Source organism: Sporothrix schenckii (assembly GCF_000961545.1).
Source record: "Sporothrix schenckii 1099-18 chromosome Unknown Cont41, whole genome shotgun sequence".
NCBI classification, from domain to species: Eukaryota; Fungi; Ascomycota; class Sordariomycetes; order Ophiostomatales; family Ophiostomataceae; genus Sporothrix; species Sporothrix schenckii.
In genome coordinates, this window is record NW_015971142.1 from 3,479,495 (window position 1) to 3,500,675 (window position 21,181).

The 21,181-nt window shown below is 51.5% G+C and overlaps 5 protein-coding genes across 5 annotated transcripts; all 5 read right to left on the bottom strand.

Moving 5' to 3' along the window:
• Nucleotides 1-617: 617 nt before the first annotated feature.
• SPSK_07449 (glutathione S-transferase) lies at nt 618-2,157 on the bottom strand (the record flags this gene model as incomplete). Its single annotated transcript, XM_016734111.1, has 4 exons — nt 618-872; nt 953-977; nt 1,076-1,824; nt 1,924-2,157. The coding sequence occupies 4 exons, from the start codon at nt 2,155-2,157 to the stop codon at nt 618-620; spliced, it is 1,263 nt and encodes a 420-aa protein (XP_016591437.1).
• Nucleotides 2,158-3,189: 1,032 nt separating this feature from the next.
• Nucleotides 3,190-6,466, bottom strand: SPSK_06942 (ubiquitin-activating enzyme E1; the record flags this gene model as incomplete). Its single annotated transcript, XM_016733612.1, has 3 exons — nt 3,190-3,924; nt 4,010-6,373; nt 6,461-6,466. 3 exons carry the CDS (start codon nt 6,464-6,466, stop codon nt 3,190-3,192), a joined length of 3,105 nt encoding a protein of 1,034 aa, XP_016591438.1.
• Nucleotides 6,467-8,105: 1,639 nt separating this feature from the next.
• Nucleotides 8,106-8,836, bottom strand: SPSK_07939 (FK506-binding protein 1; the record flags this gene model as incomplete). The annotated part of the gene is made up of 4 exons (XM_016734592.1): nt 8,106-8,133; nt 8,219-8,260; nt 8,347-8,493; nt 8,604-8,836. 4 exons carry the CDS (start codon nt 8,834-8,836, stop codon nt 8,106-8,108), a joined length of 450 nt encoding a protein of 149 aa, XP_016591439.1.
• Nucleotides 8,837-11,134: 2,298 nt separating this feature from the next.
• Nucleotides 11,135-11,407, bottom strand: SPSK_10821 (uncharacterized protein; the record flags this gene model as incomplete). Its single annotated transcript, XM_016737088.1, has 1 exon — nt 11,135-11,407. One exon carries the CDS (start codon nt 11,405-11,407, stop codon nt 11,135-11,137), a length of 273 nt encoding a protein of 90 aa, XP_016591440.1.
• Nucleotides 11,408-20,634: 9,227 nt separating this feature from the next.
• On the bottom strand, nt 20,635-20,895 carry SPSK_10826 (uncharacterized protein; the record flags this gene model as incomplete). Its single annotated transcript, XM_016737092.1, has 1 exon — nt 20,635-20,895. The coding sequence occupies one exon, from the start codon at nt 20,893-20,895 to the stop codon at nt 20,635-20,637; it is 261 nt and encodes an 86-aa protein (XP_016591441.1).
• Between the last annotated feature and the right edge of the window lie 286 nt (nt 20,896-21,181).

Sequence of the window (21,181 nt, forward strand, 5' to 3'; positions counted from 1 at the left end):
TTCTGCATATCTCCGGGGTACGGGAAGACAGGGATTTCATGCTCTGTTTACACTTTTGTCTTGAAAAAATGCCGTCTTTGTAGCAACAGCTTGTCTTTACATTATCTTGCTTTTTTGTTCGTTCATTTGGAGAATTTGCCTGGGAGCGAAGAGAGCGGAAGTGGCCATTACTATCACAATGTTTTCTTTTCGCTTCGAATCTATATTATTGTGTACATCGTCATGTTTATCAGGTGTTTACTTTATTTGTCTGTTCTGTATTAGCATTGCTTTTTTGTTGGAGCCTTTGGCTTCTTACATTAATCTCATGCTGGTATGTCCACCTCCTGCTGACTGGTTTGATGTTTCGAGAAGAGTTTTGAAATTCCAACTATCTTCACCTCAAGAGGTAATGAATTAACAATCCTGTCTTTCGTTACATTTTCATTTGAGAAATAGTAAAATATAGTGGTAAAATAATAAAATAATGCTGACAACAATGTCAATAACAATAAATCACAAACACAGACGTAATTTTAAAGAGAATCATAAAGGTAGCAAACAATTAAAATTAGCATTGGCAGAACTAAATCATCCATCCAAAATCAACCTTTGAAAATGCTAATTGGTGTACCCTCCTACAGCTTGCCAGCCTTGACGGCGGCCACTTCCTGGTCGAGCGGCAGGATATCCGGGACGGGGCCCAGCGGGGTGATGCTGAAAGGGTTGATTTGGGTGTGGCTCTTCGTGTAGTGATTCTTGATGTGCAAGAAGTTGGTCGAGTCCTTGTAGGCAGGGTGGTTCCAGTAGAGGTTGCGCATCCACTTGTGGAGGAAGGGGTAGCCGGAGCGGATGTCGGACAAGTTGCACTTGAAGTGTTGAACGTAGACGGGCTGTCCACGGTGAATTAGTGATTTGGCAAAACAAAAAAGAGAAAGCCCAGGGGTGAACAAAGAAAAATAAAAACACTCACATCAAAGCGAATAATTGTGACGAATCTACAAAGAAAAAAAGCAGTCAGTACAGAATCGGTAACGAGATCAAGGACAACCCAACAACCCAACAAGGAGCCGCCGAAGGGAGGAAGGGGGCTCACAGTCTGATGTCCACCTCGGTCATGGTCTCGCCAAACCAATAGGGGCCCTTGGACTCGGACAGGTGCTTCTCGGCACGGTCGAGCGCCTCAAAGAGGGCCACGACGTTGCGCTCGTAAGCGGCCTGCTTGGTGGCAAAGCCGCTCTTGTACACGCCGTTGTTGATCAGGTCGTACTGCCACACGTGCGCGTCCTCAATCTCCTTGCGCAGGGCCTCGGGGTACAGGTCGACTTTCTGGAACGCGGGGCCAATGAGGCCGTCAAAGGCCGCGCCAAACATGCGCAGGATCTCGCTGCTCTCGTTGCTGACAATCGTGCGCGTCTTTTTGTCCCACAGCACGGGGACCGTGATGCGGCCCGTGTAGTTGGGGTTGGCGAGCATGTAGACCTCGCGCAAGTGGGTGAAGGCTTCGTGGCCGGGCAGGGGATCGGGCACAACGCCCACGCCGGGGACATCGGTGTCCTCCTTGGTGACAAAGCGCCAGCCGTTGCTGCCCAAGTGCCAGTGGACGACGGACATGGAGACAATGTCCTCGAGGCCCTTGAGCTTGCGGGCGATGAGCGCGCGTGTGGCCCAGGGGCAGGCGTAGCTGACGTAGAGGTGGTAGCGGTCCTTTTCGGCGGGAAACCGGACGTTGCCGGACTCGTCGGCCTGGCCGATCCAGTCACGGAAAGAGCTGACCTGGCGCTTGAACTCACCGGACGTGTCCTTGGGGTCGACCCAGTCGGTGACCTTGAAGCCTCTAGCCGTCTGTGTCGGTGGATTAGTTGCTGACGCTACCCGAGGGAATGGGCAGGCAATTAATTCCTTGTAGGCCCGAAGCGACGACTAGAAATGCAGTCAGCTTACCATTTTGGTTGATGTTGGGGACGCGAGGGTCGTCGACGAATGAAAGCAGTTGTGAGTGGTAGTGCTGATGTAGCGGACTGCAGGAATGGCAGCGGGTGCGATCCTAAAGGAGATAATCTTGGAAATATGGCGTGGTGATGTAAACAAACGGGAGAAAGCAGTGGTCGAAGAAGCTTTTGTGGCGGCAGTGACACCAGAACGCACAATTGGCGAGCGGGGGAGAGCAGCACGCATTGGGTTGTTATATAAGGAAGGAGGGCAGGGAGGCGTTGCAGTGTGTCAAAGACGAAGTGGGAGGGAAAGAGCCGGCGACAACGACGAGAAGGCGGCAAAGTGCGTGAGTGTCGCGGCCAGTGTAGTTGCCCGTTTTATGCTGGCGAAACCCCCTTCGCAGCTACAAAGGTAGTACTGATGCAGTCGGAGCAGCTACGATCGGGAAGCCATTAATTACCTTTCCTTTCCGCATGCTTTCTCATCCTTACATGAGGCAAAGAAACAAAACCGCGCTAGTTTTGATAGTGTCGGCTTTGGAGGGGCTCTGGGCCTCTGGGGCTGCTTCTAGTCCTTTTCTTGATTGGAAAGCTTTACAAAACAAGTGCCATTGTCAACTGGGAGCTTGACAAAGCGTGACGTAAATGGCCACTTATTAATTTGGCAGCAGAAACCCCGCAGTTCGCAGCCAACACACACGCTGTAATTACGACCTGGATTACGCTGCAAGTCTTCGGGCTTGGCCCTGCAAATCACTGTTGTCCTGCCACTGACAAAACGGCCAACTGCTGGACACATGATTACCGTCTCACAGATATACATCATGCAACTGTATTACTAACAATGTATTTTATTTCCAAAGTCAAACAGCTTGTCAATGCATGCTTGGCTGGTGCGGTTCTATCTTATAACCGTGTCAGGCGGCGTTCACTAGGCTTATGAGTGGCTGGATCATTTCCCTAGTTCGAGTGTTCGGCCGAGCACAATATAGTTTCTGCAGGTCTCGTATAATTTTGAAAGAGGAGAGGAAATACAGAAATAAGAAGAAAAATATAGAAGAGAAGGAGAAAATCGTTCGAGAAAAGCCCCGAGAGCAAGCGACACGTCAGGAATGGAAAGCAGCCTCGCAAGCAGAATAATGAATGGAATAGAAATGAAAGGGCACGCAATCATGCCGTGAATCCGGTAATACACCACCCCAAGATGTTGCAAAGTACAAGCAGTCTCTAATCTAATCGTCCCAGCCAATCCTCTGTTGTTTCCCGTCCTGTTTCTTTACCGGACCTTGACCTTGATGTACGGGACCTCAACATCCTCTTCGTTCAGGTCCTCGACCACAACCTCAAAGATGACCTCCTTCTGGTGCTCCGGAATCGGCTTCCGCGAGATTGTCTCCACCAGCTTGCTCAGCTTCAGGCTGTATCTGTCCTGGAGCTTGCTGGGCGGGAAGAAGGATGCGTACAGCAGGCTGACGCCCGAGCTCAGCATCGAAATCGTCAGGCCACGGCTCGAGAAGTCGTCGATTAGCTCCCGCAGCGTAAAGTCCGGCACCTCGAACCGGTCCCAAATCTTGTCCAGCGACACCTTGCCGTTGGGTCCCTGGTACTCGACCTTGGGGCTAGCAATCGGCTCGCTGAAGCCAAAGAACGGCAGAGCCAGGTTGATAAAGCCGTTCTTGTACTTCTCAATGTCCGTCTTGCCGTCGACGATCTTGTACAGCTCCAGCACGACCAGGCCCGTCACCAACGCCGTCGTGGTCGCAATGGCGGGTATAATCTTGCCGGCAATGAACTTGGTCTTGTGCCGATCGGCTGTCTCGATCTTGTAGTTTTCGGCGCGCAGGTTGCTCGCAGCAGTTATGAAGTCGATGTGGAAGTTGGTGTCGTCGTCCTTCTCGAATTCCACCGGCGTCAGTTTGAAGCCGGCCATCGAGCTAGGCGTCGGGATCGTTTTGATCAGGTCGCTGACTTCGTTTTCGTCGTTAAAGGAGCTCGATCCGGCGTTGGGATCCTGTGGGTTTCGGAGGTTAGTATTGTTTGCAGAGGGGACGTGTGCGGAGACTGTGCCGTGCCGCGTCATAATCCAGTGAACTTACGGGTTCCTTGTCGTCCACCTGAACCTTGACGCCCGGGTCGGGCGAGAAGTCAGGCACAATCACGTTCTCAAGAGCCGCCAAGTACTCGCTCTTGTCCTTGCCCTGGACGTTGATGTTGTAGTTGAACGCATGCAGGTTCGTTGCCGACACCAGGAACGAGAAGTGTGTCGGATTCGTCGCGTCAAACTTGACCGGATCCGGAGCGCGCTTGGGGCCCGACCAGAATGGGGTGCCCGACGACGTCACGGAGTCCTTGGGAAAGTTGTACAGAAGCTGTTGGATGGCGTTGTTGTACTGCTTCTCGAAGAGCATGCGCGCCCAGCTAACGCAGTCCTCAAAGGTCAGCGCCCGCTCGTTCTTCAGGTAGTCGCGCAGCGTCTCCAGCGTTGCAATCTCGTTGCCGGCCTGCTTCAGCGACGTCTCGATAAAGTTGGGCTGCGTCAGGTACAGGTTGACAGTCTCAGCAGACTTGACAAAGTTGGTGTCGAACAGTTCCCGGGCCCACGCAATGGTGTGCTCAATCTTGTTGGGGAAACTCCGCAGCGTGCACATGGGGAACGACTGCTCAGGAGGATCCTGCGACGAGGAGTACGACTCCGTCAGGAGCGGCAGGACCACCTGCGTGTTGCCCTTCGTACCCAGGGTACCACTCTCAACAAGCGGCTTGTGGAAGAACACACAGCGGCGGTCAACGTATGTACGGGCCTCCACATTGTCCAGGGCGTTCGTGACACCATCCAGGGCCTCCCAGAACTCCTCGTTGAAAATGTGCTCGGTCTCGTTGCTGACGCGTTCGCGCCGACAATCGATGTGGCCGACAAGATCGGGGTTCATGGCCTGCACTGCCTTGGCGGCCGAGTCGCTCTTCATTTGGCCAACGTCCTTGGGGCGGAACAGGAACTGGCGGTTAAGGTTGCTCTTCTCGATGGAGTCCATGTCTGTGACAAAAATCTTGCCCTTGGGGCCAGATCCAAGACCAATCATCGCCCAGTTTTTCAGCATCTCGCAGCCAATGGCACCGGCACCGACCAGGAACTGTTTGACGTTGGAGAGGTGCTCCTGGTACTTGGTACCGAAGACGGCGATCTGACCATCATAGCGCGAGCCAATGGGCTTGCACAGCTCTTCGGAGCGCTCAAACTTTTCGGGGAGCGACTCGAGCGAGTCAAAGTAGAACCACTGCACCACGGGGTTGAACTTCCCCGACACAGCCTTGAGGATCTCCTGGGCAACAATACCACCAAAGAACGCCGCCATCGGGTTCAAATCACCCGTGGCCTGGTAACTGAGTTCGGTCAGGAGCTTGTCGTCAATTTCCACGTCGATGCCCTCCGTCTTAGCGAATGCGCGGGCCGAGGCCACCAGGACCGTGGCATCCTCCGTATTCTGGGGGCGCGGTAGACGGTTGTGCGTCTGGGCAAAGGCGTGCAGCGCCTGGAAACCAATGTGCAGCTGCTGAGGACGGTCGAACTTGGCAAAATCAGACACGACAAACTCGGGCTCCTTGAGGGCAACAGAGAGCTTCTTGAAGTCGAGGAACTTGGGCATCTTGACCTGCTGGTACAGGCCGCCCCGCTTGTACTGGCCGAGGCCGGAGACGTCGCCGATCGAGAAGGTGTAGGGACCCTTGACGGTAACCTTTCTCGGCTCACTGCCGTTCAGGGCCTCCATGCCCTCCACTTCGGTGAAGGTAACATAGTCGCCGTCCTCGAGGCCGTGCCGGGTCTCGTCCAGAGCGGACACCAGGCCCTCTTCGTCAATGCCAGCGACGATACCGTTCAGCGGGTTCTCGCCGGTGGAGTCGATGACAGTAAACTTGTCGCCAAAGTCGCAGAACAAGGAGCCGAACAGGCCGAAAGTGTCCGCAACAATGACGTAAATACCCTTCTCGTGGCAGTAGTCGGCCACGGCGAGCTGGACGTTGAGCGGGGTGTTTGTCAGGACCACGACCTGGTACTTGTCGAACTGAGAGAGGTTGTCTACGAGGCTAGCGGACTCATGAATGCGGACGGGGGTATAGGCGTTGAGCTCGGCGACCCGGGGGGCTGTTACTTGGTCGCGCGGCTTACCGATGTCGTCGACATGGAGGAAGAACTGGGAAGAGAGGTCGGCAATGGCCACCGGGGCGGGGTCGTAGAGGGTGAGGCTCTTGACGCCGGCCAGGGCAATGTTCTTTGCAATCTCAACACCAAGACCCTTGAGGCCGGCAATCAGCACATTCGACGAGCCCATGCGCCTCATGGCCTCATGGCCCAGCACATAGAGCTGGCGACTGTAGAGTGACTCATCGATCTCGGTGCTACCGACGACGGACTCGTCGACCTGCATTCTGGTGACAAGGTCGACTTCGGGCAGCTTCTGGTCCTACAAGAGAGCACGCAGACGGGTTAGCTAAGGCACCCACAAGCGGTGAGGATAGGACGGCGTCGGCTGAGGTGAACAGGAACATACAGTCATTTTGACTCTAGACGAATCGGGCAAGCTGCCGGATGAGAGGGTTCGCTTCCCCAGTTTGAAAGCTTCGGGTAGGAGGTCTCTACCTGGCGGGGCAGGTATGAGATGTAGAATGGAACGGAAACGTGGGAAAAGAAAGTGTGGTGGGACAGGAGCGGAGGGTGAAGAGGATTGTCCTGAACGGTGACGAGGAAGAAGAGGGAGAGAATGACAGAGAGAGCGTTCAAACCCCACTCAGAACAGAAACGTCGGTCGTTTGGACAGACGTGTCGAGCTTTGTGCGGGGTCTGTGGCCGGCCTAGAGCGCGTTGGCAGCGGTGGGAGCTTCTGGAATTGACAATGGACACGTTTGGTTGTTCGTAAAGACGATGTGAATGACGGATGCTGGAATGAAATTGGAGTTGACAGGTAAAAGGTTTTTCGGAAGCGAAGGGGAAGGAGGGCGAACTCTGTTGCTCTTATGGCCTCTTTCCTCCCATTATTCATCTGACCGATTTCTAAGAAAAGTCGCCTGCCCGCTCTGCCTGGACCAAAATAACTCTATTACGCCCTGCGACTCACTCGAGTGAACAGGCTGACCAGCAGCTCTTTCCTTGTCAATGCGAAACAACTCTTCGAGGGAAGGCATGACCTGGGACAATGATTACGCCGGGAAGGCACCGTGGGCACGGAAGACAAAATAAAAGAATTCGTCCACCGGCAAGACGTGGCTGAGGCCTCAAGAAACGTTGAAGATGGCCACCTGGCAGCTGCCAACTTCTGTAGCAGACAGTCCTCCAGACAATGTTGGGTCATAGCACCGAGATCGTCCTGGCTCTCGTACCATAACGCCGAGATACAGAGCCAATGGGTGTCCTAGATTGGCAGAACGCCTCACAAAACAGAGGAAAGAGCAACGACACAGTGTTGCCCCACCCAGCCAGCCCTCGCCTGTGAAGGCAGCCCCGCTGTTTCGCAGTTTCCTCCTGTTTCCATCGCGGCAACCAGGTCAGGCATTGGGCATTCTACGAAGTACAGGTGTTGAGGCTGCTGTAGTTGACCGGGAGGCCTGGCCGGCCTGCTTAGTGGGCAAGGCGGGCCTTTGTTGCCTTCCGTTTGCCCCACTTTCTGCCTAGAATACTACAATGTTCTACTCCGTTCTTCGTTGCGACGTGTCGACACAAAGAGCGGAACAAAGGACCTTTAGGTCCCATTCTGCAGCAGAAAGCAAGCGGGAAACCACAGGCTGGCGGGAAGACGTGCAGGCAGATAATACGCTCCAAGGCAGATTAGCGACCAAAGCTCAAGAAAGCAGAGGTGATGCAACGAGTGGAGAGTTCTCTGCGACACGATATCACGTGAATTGCGTCACTTTGCAGGAATTCAAGGGCAAACACTTTGGTATTGGGGCAACGCCATTTATTGGCGGCCATTTCAACATCCGGACTTGACAGTCGCGCATATGGCGAGTCCTATCAAATTCAGAAACATAACCCATGGAACAGATGGTCGGTATTCTACCGCCTCGTTCCCCGTCTCCCCCGTCTAAGCAACCATTTCGGTTCTCCGGGGTGTAAAATTTTTTATGTGAGACACTATTTTTTTGTGTTTTTGTCTTATTTTATTGTCTGTTAGCCCTGTCGGATTGATCTGACACGTTCGCTTAGTTGATCTTCTTCAGGAGGACGTCGCTGCAAAGGGTGTTAGTCCAATTGTTGACTACCAATAGCAAGTGCAGGAGGTTAAACGCAGGTTGGAAGGGCGGGTGGGACATACAAGATGAGGTCAGAGTTGGCCGGGATGTGGCCAGGGAAGCCACTATGACAGTTTCGTTAGTATCGAGAACAACAGAAAGCGAGAGAGCTCGTTGAACTGGTTGTTTGGGGAGATTTTGAGCGTCTTACCGAGCACCGTAGCCGTAGTCGCTGGTGATGTCCAGGGTGGCCTTCTCGCCAACCTTCATCTTGACGACACCCTCGTCCCAGCCCTTGATGACTTGGCCGACACCGATGGCGGTGACAAAGTCACCACGGCCGACGGAGCTGTCGAACCTGTTGAGAATCTGGTTAGCACGGAGGGCATAAACAATAAAAAGAAGAAATAAGAAATAAAAAGTAGCTTGACCAGCAAGCTAGCACTGGCGTAATCAGGATTCACGTACTTGTTGCCCTTGTTGTCGGGCTTGGAGGTGTCCTTGAGGTAGCCGGTGTACTCAATAGTAACACGGTCGCCAACCTTGGGGGTGGCGCCAGTGCCCTCCTGGTGCGTGGTCTTGGTGACACCCATGTTGAAAGCGGTAGAGTGGAAGAAGCTGGTGTTGCGACGGGAGAGGAAGCTTTGGTTAGCTGGAGCTGTCAGGGCGGTAAAGGTACGAGCTAGTCGAAGAGGTGCCATTGAGAGACGAGGGGAAAAGCAGAGAAGCAGGGAGAAGAGGGAAACTCGGGGTGGAGAAGATGATGAGGAAAGCTCTGCATTTTATAAGAGGGGCGGTACGCTGGGCATGGAAATGGGGGAAAGGAGCTTAGTCGGGGCGCTCGGGACGACGGTTGACGGTGGCGGAGGGGTGGAACAGGACACACAAAAGAGCACCGGCAGGCAGTCTCAACAAGAGCAGCACCCAAGCTATCGGGAGACTTACAAAGAGCAAAAAACGTTATTTTCTGGCGTGGAGGCTAAGGTGCGGGAAGCTTAGGACTTGTTCTGCGTTGGTGTTGAAGAGAGGAAATAAGAGGACTAGCTCTGGTGAGAGGGGAGGGGCGGAGGGGGGCGGACGGCGTATTTATTGACAAAACACGGCGAAGGACGGGCGGCCGGCTGGCCAAGGGAGGAGCGACAGGAGAGATGGGAAAGTGGGAAAGCAAAGGCGGCAAGAGAAGCAAAGCAGTTACAGAGGGAAGGAGGTGCAGGTACAAGATGAACAGGAAGGTACTACTGCCGTGCAGACACCGAAGGCGCGGAAGGTATGAACTACAGGGGGAAGGTCGATCCATGCGTACGAACAGTGCAAGATACTATGTTGCTTGGCTTGTACAGGGTACGTAACCGAGGACAGGCGCAGTGAGAAGTGGATACCAATGCAGAGGAGCTCCTGCCATGAAAGCGGTACATGTCTACAACAAATGTCACAAATGGCACCTACGAGGCGATGTATCCTGTATCCTCTCCAGCTTGCAAGAAACCTGGTTCAGGACGGATGTACATGTACGGTGATATATGGGTTGGCGACTGAGACATGAAGAACGAACGGAATCGGCGGTAGACAACGAAGAAACAGAAACTATGCAGAAGCTCTGGAAAAGTTGAAAGCAGAGCGGGACATAAGAAGACGACAGAAAACGACGAGAGAAAACACTTGATGATTGGTGACTGCGGAGCTCAGGAGACTGGCAGGAAGAAAGGGACCTTCCATGTGGTGGGGCCTTCCCAATGGGGGCGCGAACGCACCTTCAGGGACAGGCAAGGCACAAGCAAACAGCAAGAACAAACGGGCAAATGAGCGATGTATTACAGAATGGTGTCGATGAGCGGCATCAAACACCGCCGAAAGAGAAAGACCGAGACGAGAGGACGCCCGTAGTCCAGCCGGGAGGCTCTTTCCGAGCTTTGTTCTTCCTGTTCCTCGTTCTCGTCAATCCAATCGCCAGAAACACCGAGCTTTACAAGGCCTGAGACGGGTGGAGCAGGTATGATGTGATGGCGGGGGAGGGGAACACACGCGGCGGTTTCGCAAGCCGCACTACCTCGCACGTTACTCGTATTATGTAAGCCGTTTTCTACCGACGTCAATTCTCAAGTGAATTTTCAAACCCAAACAACACGAACATGGCAGCGGTACAAACGACTCTAGGCCACGATTCGGTGTCCTGTATCGCGGCCGTGAACGTATCACGTGAAGCAACGATCCGTTTACGCTGGGCATGGACTACGGGAATAGAGGCAGCTTGGCAATGACCATTCTGTTTGGCTCCTGCGTGTTGCTTGATGTTGCGGTTATTTTGTGTATTTTTGGAGTATTTTTATTGCTTTCTCATCTCGTATATTCGCGGGTTTCTGGCCGTTTCTGGGTTATCTATTCCAAGGCCATTCTCTTCCATACTCATCCGTGGCTCTTTGATCGTCCTTCGTCACCCTCTGTCTCTCCCTGCTTCCTGCATGGCCTCGATACGTGCGTGTCCCAGCCGATGGCCATCGTGGGACAAATAAATGCATGTCGACAAAGACAGAGCGCAGACTCAGATCTGTGCACCGTGAACCTGCCGGGGGTCCGTCCGAAAAATCGCCCTCATTTTAACCACGACATACGACATACAAGAACACAAAGATGCGAGCCGAGACCAGATAGGCGGTATTACAGTGAATCTGACAGATCCAGGACAAGCCATTGAAAAGTTCATGACAGGACAACGTACGTACAAGTCTGGACCAGCTTTCGAGTCACGGCCCCAGAAAATTCTAACGCGGGCCTGTCGGGGTCTCAGAAGCTCGGCCGGTAGGTGAGTCCGCTCGGTTGCTATTGTTGCCCTTGTCGTTATGTTTTCTTCTTTCATTTTATTTCTTTCTTTCCGATTTTCTTGCACGTCTGCACATGCCGTTGCCGCATGCGAGTGTGGCCTCTCACCGCCAGTGCCACTATTGACCACTTGGAAGGCCTGGATGAGCCCCTATTCGCTGTCCCAGTCGTATGGCTTCTTCTCAGCTTGTGGAGTACGAGGCTGAGTGTGCATATTGCATAACCGAATTGGCCACGGGCAACCAACTCTTCATTGTCACAAACTCCACATCCCCTTGCCTTGACTGCTCGCTAACGTTTCGCTCTTCGGTTGTGACATCAAGTCTGTATGCTTCGTTTCGATTTGCCAGGACAATGTTTGCTCTCGACATAAGCGCGCGTAACGGTTTATCGTCCCGCAGCGAAGGAGCTGGGCAGGAGACGGAGAGGTTGCAGATCTCGCCGAGGAGGGTCATCGAGATTCTGCTTGCCAGAAATATCGCAGTGAATTAACATAAAAACAGCACATACACATGAGTAATTTCAGTGTCACATCTCACGGGCAAAATGCTCTGTGGTCCCACCTCGTCCTTATGCGTCGCTCATGTCCCTGTCTCAAGGCACTTTGGCATCTCATCTTGTCGGTGGGCTTGTTTACGAACACTTACTTTTTCTTTTCTGGGATCCCTCTCTGGTCTCCTATCACAGTTGCTACGTTCGGTTAGACCTTGCAAAAGGGAACAGCTGGGGAACGAAGGAGTGTTTGAACGTGATGCATTCGTTCAGTCGTTTACGCTTTCTGTTTGTCCGTTTGCTACCTACGGCGCTTCTTACTACTTTATGTCCTGTACCAGTTTTTGTGTTATTCTTTGGTATCATTGGTAGTCTATAAAAATATAACGTACATCACACTCAAATTCGTATGTTGTCGCCTCTTTTATGTCTCCAGCTAAACCAGTAGCTGGTCTTGCTAGGCCAGTCCAGGACACCAGTACGTCAATCAAGCCCAGGGTTTTTCTGTCAAACATCCTAGGAGACGCTGAAAAGTGAACGGACGGTATTGTAAGCGGGGCAGGCGGTTCCTGTCATCGTCGACAGCTCGGGGCAGCCGGAAAGGTGATGAGTTGTGAGTTGAGGCGGGAGCGAAACATTCGCCATCCCGCATAAACAAGAAACTCCCAGATACATGAAACCGAGGGGGACAAAACGACTCCGGGAGGATATCTCGTATGACTCGCGTGGGTCGTGTATTTATTTTATTTTTGTTGCACCTGTGGTTCTCCGTCTTCCAGCTGGAGAGACAGCTGCTCCTCTCGTGGCATTCGAACGGCCGAGTGAGTGGACGGCTGTGTCTTGTACAACAGTCGGTGAGCATACCGGAAAGACACAGACTGGACATAAGCCATGCAACCTCCCATGATATTACCGGCCGAGCTTCTATCCCATATACCAAACACTCAAGCTCCAAGACACTAATTGTGCTTTTGAATATGCATGCTTGTATTACGCAGTATCTCATACTCATGTGGCAACCGCCGTCATTGTCTACACAACGCAACAGTTGCGTTGGTCCTTGAGAGCCATCTGCCAGATAAACCAGTCCTAAGTACAAATTATTCGCAAATCAATACAATTTGCTACGTCATCTCCTCTTATTAGGACAGCAACCCCAAGTACCGGTAACTGGTATATAAGTTTTAATGTGGTGCCCCCTTACACAGAGATCGAGGTGCACAACATAGATAGTTCACGGTATCCAGCGCGTACCATCTCACGAGCAGTCCATATATGAGCATTGGTAGCTGGTGTGAGAAAGACGAGGAGGCTGACATAAACGGAGACCTTGCGAGACTCCAGTCCGCAAGTCACCATCCGTCGCAGGGACTAGACTATCTCGTGTCACATGGAACCGGGCTTTCCGTGTCTCCGTTGTTGTATTGATTTTAACTCTTGCAATCTCTATCATCCGAACTTGTCCTGTCTCGTTGTTTTCAAGCGATACAAGGACGACAGAAAGGGCCGAAATGAGCTCAAGGGTGACCAGATGGTGCAAGGGTTCATCGGGGCCCGATAGCACCACCAATAAGGGCACCATGCTCCCGTCTATGACAGAAGTCTTGAAATAATGGCGAGTGATGAGAATAAGTAGATGCCCACGTCTCGTCCAGACGGTTAGTAGAGATACTGGGTTGATGACGTAGCCCGTCGTTTCTTTCGTCGTGTTTGTCTTCTTCCATTCGTAGTAGTGTTTTACTCTTTCCTGTGTCTGGGAGACTCCTTGTCACACAAATCTCTTTATCGCCTTGCCGCCACGAACGACTCATCTCAGATGAATAAAAATCATGTGTGTCTCCTTACACAATGCCAAGATCTCGTCTTGGCCAGAATTAATGCACAGCATGCGAATTCAGGAAAGGGAATGTGTTCAATTTTCGTTGCTTATTTGATGTTATTCTGATATCACTCTACACCGCCACCTTGGCCAATTTCACTCTCCTCTGACCTTGCTTTCATGATATTCTCGGAATCTCTTGTTGTGCGTCCATTTTAATGTGTTCCTCTTTGAGTGGAAATATACGTGTGTATGGGTGAACATGAACTGACGGTCGAAAGTCGGATGTTAAATAATAGTAAAAAAATAACTTTGCGAATTAAAATAAAATTAAAAACAAAGATTTACAAGATTGTTGTACCATTAAAAGACTGCATAACACTAGATGCATAACAACCCTCACCTCGAAATGATATTCAACGCGTTAAACCAGCATCAGGAGTACTCTACCCACACAATATTGCGCCTCAAGTTCACACGGGTAAAAATAAGCGCAAGTTTTACGTTCTCCCAACTACGTGAAAAACAATTCAACGACGCACGACATGACCGTCCTGCTTCACGATACTCGTCTCGCGAAGCTTGTTTCAAGAATGTCCGTGATCTTCACCACACAAAATCTCCTAGTCTACGACGAGGCTTAGGCGTTGCAATTATCTGAGCGACGACGAACGCCAACATTGCGCATTGGCCTTCTCATTGTGTTGGCGTATCCAATGTTATCCTGGAAAGTAATTGCACCTATCTCGAGTCAATAACCACCTTTGGTGCTATTGGCCCAGCATCCAATCGCGGACGACAACTAGTGTTTTCGACAGCATCGTCAAACATGCCATCAGGGATCTCGAGGGAGCGTAAACTTCATTTGAGCTTTGTATTGTGCACATCCCCCCTTAAACAGTACAAAACACCCAGCGCAGTATAGATTGCACCCATTAAACGGTTGCTGTATGCACATCTCGTCACTCTGCGTTGGTGCTGTCCCTTTTCTGTCCCGTATGTTGCATTTTCAAGGGAGCAATAACGGGTAAAGTATTGCAATCTATTCAATGCTACGCTCGGGCGGGTAGGGCAAGGCAAAAGACAGAACGACAAATACAAAGAGCACAAATGACCAAAAATGGACAAGATTGAACAAAAAGGGTTGCCAGATTTGAGCGGCTGTAGGTGGTAGGGACCAAGCTCGAGCCGTCTTTTAATATATGTTTCCCATCCAACCAGTCGACTGCGACTTGGTCGTTGCTGCTCAAACTGCAGCCAGTCTCCCTCGTCTCGATATCTTGGTTGTCTTTAATTTCCATATGCACTGTCGCAAATAAGCACACCATCGTCTATGCAGTCGTTAAAACCATATGAGATGTATATAACGATAAATGTACGGGGACCCGTGCATCTGCCTCCCGTATGGCACCTTGTCAAGATGACGTTCATCACCCACATAGAGAGCCACGGGACGACAGGTACGCTGCCGAGCAGCTGCAGAAGCACACGCCCAGTGCGATTCATGGAGCACACGGGATACTGGCTGGCATATCGTCAGCCATTCACGATGCTGATGTAGCTCGGTCTGGCTTCCCTCTCTCTCCCCTCTCCCGTTTCCTCCAACCTCACCCGTGCCGTTTCGTTTCACGCCATTGTTTTGAGAAACAAACATCAAACAGAAGGACGATAAGCACTCGCATTTCTCACATGTGCCGGACTCGGTAAGGGGCCTGTCATCATGTACTGAGTATGCTGTTGTTCGCGTTGTCGTCCTCCATCCAATCCCTCCCCCCTCAATGTGGATGAAACTAGGAAACGCGTTCGATACGTTCTGTGCTGTCCACTTGGACACTCCGGACGTCCCGGTTCATAACATAATGGTAAAGGTAAATGGCATATGTGGCATACCGGAGTTGAACTTGGCCCTCTCCGCATTCCTGGCATCCACGTTAACGGCTGACGCGACGGTCCTCTTTATTTCATGATAGTGGTCCTTGTACGTGGCTGCCATGGCATGCTAATGAGAGAATTTTTAGAGACGGATAAAGCGAAATGAGGCAGAAGCTTGTCACGAACTTTGGTGATCGGGCACGCATTGTTGAAATGTACGTGCACTGAGTATGCCACTGACAGATGGAAACAAATAAAAAAAAGAGAGGCAGAGTCACGACGTTACGTACTCTAGAAATAGAATGTTGTGGCTTATCCAGAGGACAAAGTGAGACAACACTAGACTAACCCTCTTGTCAGAATCGAGAAGGGATTGTCGTCGGGTTGTAGATGAGATATCTCGTTCTGTCTCCGGACGAGACAGCGATAGGACGAACCAAGAATCGGACACGAACACACAAAAGGCTCAGTGGGAAAGCCGACATTGAAACTTGAAACTGGCATACACATAGATAAGACGGGAAGGCCGTTTGCCCTGCCTCTCGTTTACATTTCTTACAGTCATGCTCTTACAGTCACACAAAATCACATACCTGTACCACCACACGGCAGGCCAAAGAGTCCCCAAGGATCACGAGGGCACCGAAGGGAGGCAGCGGCACGCAACTGTTCCGATGCAGGGAGGATTCCGAGTCACGGAGCTCACCAAATGGCTCTGCTCACTCACATCTTGCTTGTGGAAAGACCGCTCCGGAAAGACATGTTTTACAACACCACGACTTGTGCGCCGTATGGCGCACCGGGTATCGGCAGAAAGGAATGAATTCAAAACCGCAGCATATCCCTTCATTGGCACCATGTGTATGTGTATGTTGGTTAATGTGTTGTCTCAAGTCCACGGGACGCTTGCGATTGGTGACAAGACAACATTTGCAAGGAGGCATGGACGCAAGGGATCCTGGAAGGGAGATTCAGCGAGGTGAAAAGGCCAGAGGCGGGAAATCGAAAGGCGTCGCAAAAAGCACCACAACCGCATTCCAAACCAATCGTTCGTGTTATCTACCATTTCACATTCTTTTCTCGGGCCGGCAAAGCAGCGATGAAGTGGCCTTGACCTAGCGTGATGTCGGCTATCGAAGATGCAAGCCGCGTCATGGAGTGCCTTGTCCCGTGCAACCTACGATAAAAGAGGCGAGTACTGGCCGTCGTGCGTGATGAGATTTGTGGCTTTGGGTTGAATACAAATGAAGAATAATAATAATAATAATAAAAAATACAGTACGAAAAAAGGGAGAAAACAGCCAAAAAAGAACTGAAAAGCCTTGAAGATTTCAAAAGGAAGGACAAGCACAAGCCAAATAAGGCTCCTATGCGCGCCGATACGTTCTAACGCAGGTTGACGACGTGCCAGAAGTCTCTACCATTTGGCCATCCCCCCAAAGCGGCTCTTCTTCTTTATCCCCTTCGTGGCGACCGAAGGCCATCCCCCGCGACCGACATATTGGTTCCCCTTTTTTGAATCGTGAAACAAAGCCACATCGAAAGTCGGAAGGTTTGCGTGGGTGGATACGAGCACATTCATTCCTCAAGGTATTTTCCGACTGGAATTTCCATAAACTAATTTGTTCCTTGTTCCCGTTGGAAGTCTCGAGTGACGACAACTGTCGTTTCTCTTCGTCCCTCATCCGGATTTCCGAGTGGTGTGCCGGTCGTTTTTCTATCCTTCTTGGTTGACACGTTGACGGCGTCTCCTCGGCCACGGGAAGAACCTTCAAACCTTGACAGGTCGAGCCATGTTTTTATTCCTCAACTTTGTGCTTCCGTACTTGGCCCTCTTTGTTTCAATAAAAATGCCTCTAAGATATGTAGATCTTCAACGTGTTTTGCATGCCGGACGCCACATGAGATGTGTTCTACTGGGTATGCACATGACTGGCCTCAAGACAAGGCCGCCATGCATCTTACTTGCATTACTTACGTAGACGCTATGTTGAAGGCGGCGTTCCTTTGGCGCTGACAGGTGTGCTTTGCAAATTTCTTGACGCCTCGCTCCTCTCGCTTTTCCGTGCGTTTCTGCACAGGAAATTAAAAACAAAAAGCAAACAGCACTCATCACAGCGGATGGTCGCTTTTATTTCTCACCCCCATTCCTACCCTAGTCTCTCCTTAACCCTCCCGTAGTTTTGATATTTTTGGGCTGTCTACAGTCCAACGTCGGATTGGGGAAATCCTTGGCAGATGAGACTTATTTCCCGACGTTGAGTCCTTTGCCAGCATATCTTACATGTACATGTACGGAGTACACATTAAGACGGACTCCGTAGTGTGGGCTGGAAACTGTGAGCCTCTTTATGTCGTACTTTCAAGTTCACGATGTTACTTTATTCCCTCGCTTTTGGTGCCGTCCTAGCCTTTGGCCCTGAATGTATCCTACTTTCTGCTTGTTCCATTTCTTTTCTGCAGCTCGCTGGCCAGAACGACGGACCGGGTGCCTGCCGATCCCTTGCAGGTTAGTACAAGGCTGGCGCGAGGTAAGAAAATACGACTGATACGCTGATACTACGCGCTGAAGGAATGGAATAGAGTTCCTAAAGACTCCGTGGGCACCGTTTTGGCCCGTTTTTATCTGCTTTGCTACGCTTTCCCTCGCGGCTTCGGCTGCAAAAGTTTGAACAGCATTTTGCCCTCCTCCAAGCGGCTTAGCAGCGTTTCTGACTTTCTCGTATTGCAGACAGGTGCCATCGGTATCCCACATGGGTTTTGCTGCAGTCTCGCAGGAGGCTCGCAAGCACCTCGTATCCTCCGTAATACCAAAGGGTGGACACGGAGTAATGTACTCGAGCCTGCCTCATGCCCGACGAATTTCTTCGTTCCGGTGCAACATGCCACATGCTGAAAGCACGCGGCCGCCTTGGGGATGGCGGGGCGGGAGCAAAAAGAGATCCGACACCAAAATCTAGAATACGCGACTGATATCGAGACAAGTAAAACACCAGTCAGCCAGTCAGCCACCCAATGCCATGCATTCATTGCAGTGTGCAACACACCCGGTGGCCGACGATTGAAGATGGGAAGCGTAGCCATTCGTTGGATGCAGGTCGGCTAGCAAAACACAGAAAGGAACACGAAAAGGAACAAAATCAGAGGACGCCAAGAACCACGGCGCAGCGGTCTGCGGAGTACTTCCATATGGGCTTTCCCTTGCTTTGGCTCTTCTCTCCTGGCTCTGTTTGTTTCGTTTTGACTCTCGACGATGCTTGGCAACATGGGCAGGAACAGGAAACGAAAGTAAATGCACAGTGCATCCAGGACGATTGCCATTGGTTGAGCCACGCCCCTGGTGCAAATCGACACCGTATTATTGCATCGTATGTATCTTACGAAGTAGTAATACGACGTGTGTGTTTATGCTCTGCCGCTTGTCCCCTGTCCGATAAGGGGATCATCGCTCCAAGGGTCACTTCCTTCAGTGAGCAAACAGCACAAAAACGGCCAAAAAACGCCTATCCACGGGCCTAGACCAGGTCTTTGCCTACCATCGCCAGCCCACACCCAAGCTTTCACATTTCGCGGTCTCCGCCCTGGTTGGTAATTGCCATGTCTCTGCGCTCTCCCTCCTTCCCCTCCAGCAGCTTTTGTTATGAAACCAATCCATTCCGGATCGGGAAAGAAGAGCCATGACTTAGCAGGGGATGCTCCCGGTCCCTGCAAATTAGAACGATTTCATGGGCGCAGAGCCAGAAGGAGCATACTGAGTACTTACGTCGTAACCAACAGCGCGCTGAAAGAAGCTACAGCGGTCTTCCGACTTAGTCGTGCAGAGCGAGAGAGGGTTGCATCAACGCTCCTCTTCGTATGGCGACGAAGCCTCAAGCCACGGAGTGTGACATGCTGGAGACTGGGCGACTGGCAACTTGCTGACCACTCTGTTACTGAACCCAGAGCTTCCGTGCCTTGCACGCACGGCGCTCTCTCTTCCAGATGGACCAATAATCGGAGGCGAGGTGAACAGGGCGTGCCTGAGTTAGGACCCACATTCCGCGTCCCTATTGGCCATTTGGCTGAAATGGGCTGGAGGACGCCCCGTAATACCCCTGTAATTATTTGGTCCCCACTCTTCGTGTTTTCATTGTCCAGTTTTTTGTTCCATCCCCTGCCAGAGTACTTGGTCTTGGTCACGAAGGAACCCGTACTCAACACCGTTCGCCTGCATGACGTGGCGTACTGAGATGGCGGGCTACAAGTATCTTGTACAAGCAGGTGTCCATCGAGGAGCATCGAGGCTTCTCTTTCTTCAGTTTATTTCCGTCGCCTCTTTGTTCGAGGCGCCGTGGATGTTTGCTGTGGGGAGTTTTTAAAGATTTTTTTTTTTTCACGTCTGAGGTGCTCCGCCGCATGATCAATGTGTAGACTTTGTTCTTAGAGTTGAGTACGACTTACTCCGCGTAAGCCATATTACCATTCCCCAGAGGTAAGATATGGCAATGCATCTCCGACTCGTCGAAGGGCTCATTTCCTCGCAGTTTCCTTGGCGGTGCTGACGGCAATGGGCATTCACCGCGTGTCCCATCTAGGTGCAGCATTCTCCGTGCGGTGCAAGCTAATGTGGCTACTGAGGCAATCTCATTTGACGAAGTTAGGGCGCCTCGCCACTCCGTTTTGCCTCGTTCTTGTACCTGAAGCCGCGCTTTAGCGCCCTGGGGAAAGACAGAAACGGGACCAAACAGCGCTAATCTTGCCAGCCAAACGCGTTCCCGTTTTGCTAACTCCACACTAACGAGAAAGGGCCAGGAACAGAACAAAAGGCCAACTGGCACGTAAAGAGGAACGAAATGCGCAATGCCTTTCGAGGACCCTTTGTTGGTTGTTAATATGGAGCTGATTTGAGCTAGACGCGACAAGAAGCAAAAACAGGAAGAAATTCTAGAAACCGAAACAGAGGCCGTCGTTTAACAAAAAAGAAGAAAAAAAAAATCGAAATTAACGGCCTGGAAGGCAGGTGCATCCTCCCCTTGCTGCTACCAATCTTGGGACGTCTGCTATGTTGACCGCAGCACAACTACCTTTGTAGCGATGTGCTCATTTGCTTTGTGCTGTTTTTGCATGGAATAACGGAGCACCAGTATGGGCTCTGCGTGCTGGGTGCCTGCCGTCCGTCTCTTCTAAGGTGCCTTTGTTGACTGTGCACCACCACGCCATGGCTCGCTCTTTCCTTCCCTTGCCCTGCAAGCCCAGTCTTGCTCCACACCCACGCCCACTTAACACACACCTGCCTCCTTTTTTCATTCTCTTGTATCGAGCTAGACCCGCTTCGGTATGTTCCTTCTGTTTTTCCCCTGGAAGGGCCAACTTCCCCTTCCCTGAATGAGGGAACGCACCACGCACGCACCACGCTCCGTGGCGCGCCACGCCTTCGCCCTTACCCACACCAAACACAAGGCACTGTAGACCGATTCCAGCTTACTGCACGCGGGTGCTCCCCATTTCCTCTGTCCCCTGCTATCCATGCCCACACCCCTCCCATCTTCGTTCTTTCCCTCGTCCTGCCCTGGTCCTTTCTTCTTCATCCCTTCCGCTGGTTTGTTCCTTCTCTTCCCTCTCGTTACACCCCCTTTCCTCTTTGGTCTGCTCACCCTCCTTTTGTTTCTGTTTTCCGATTCTGCATTTCCCTCTGTCACCCTTTCTCTGTCTCCTTTTCCTCTCTTCTTTTCTGCGCTCTTTTCTTTTCTGCCTCCCTTCTCGCCGCCTCATCGCCGACATTTCGACATCGACAATAAACCTCTCCTACGACGACGTTGGGCCTTTTTCCTTCGCCTACAATTGTTACGACCCGTCTCGGAGCCTCCAGTGTCTTTTTCTCTCTCCTCCCCTGTCGTGCTTTCTCTTTCTCTCCCCGTCGCTCTCTCAAACAGTCTCTCGAAACTCCTTTTCGCATTTTCGTCGTTTTATTTCTTGGGAACCTCCGGAGGTCAACCGCCGAACGCGTGTCGCTCTTTTTCAATCTTCAAAATCGACATTTTTCAATCGCGGACCCGGATTCTATTCT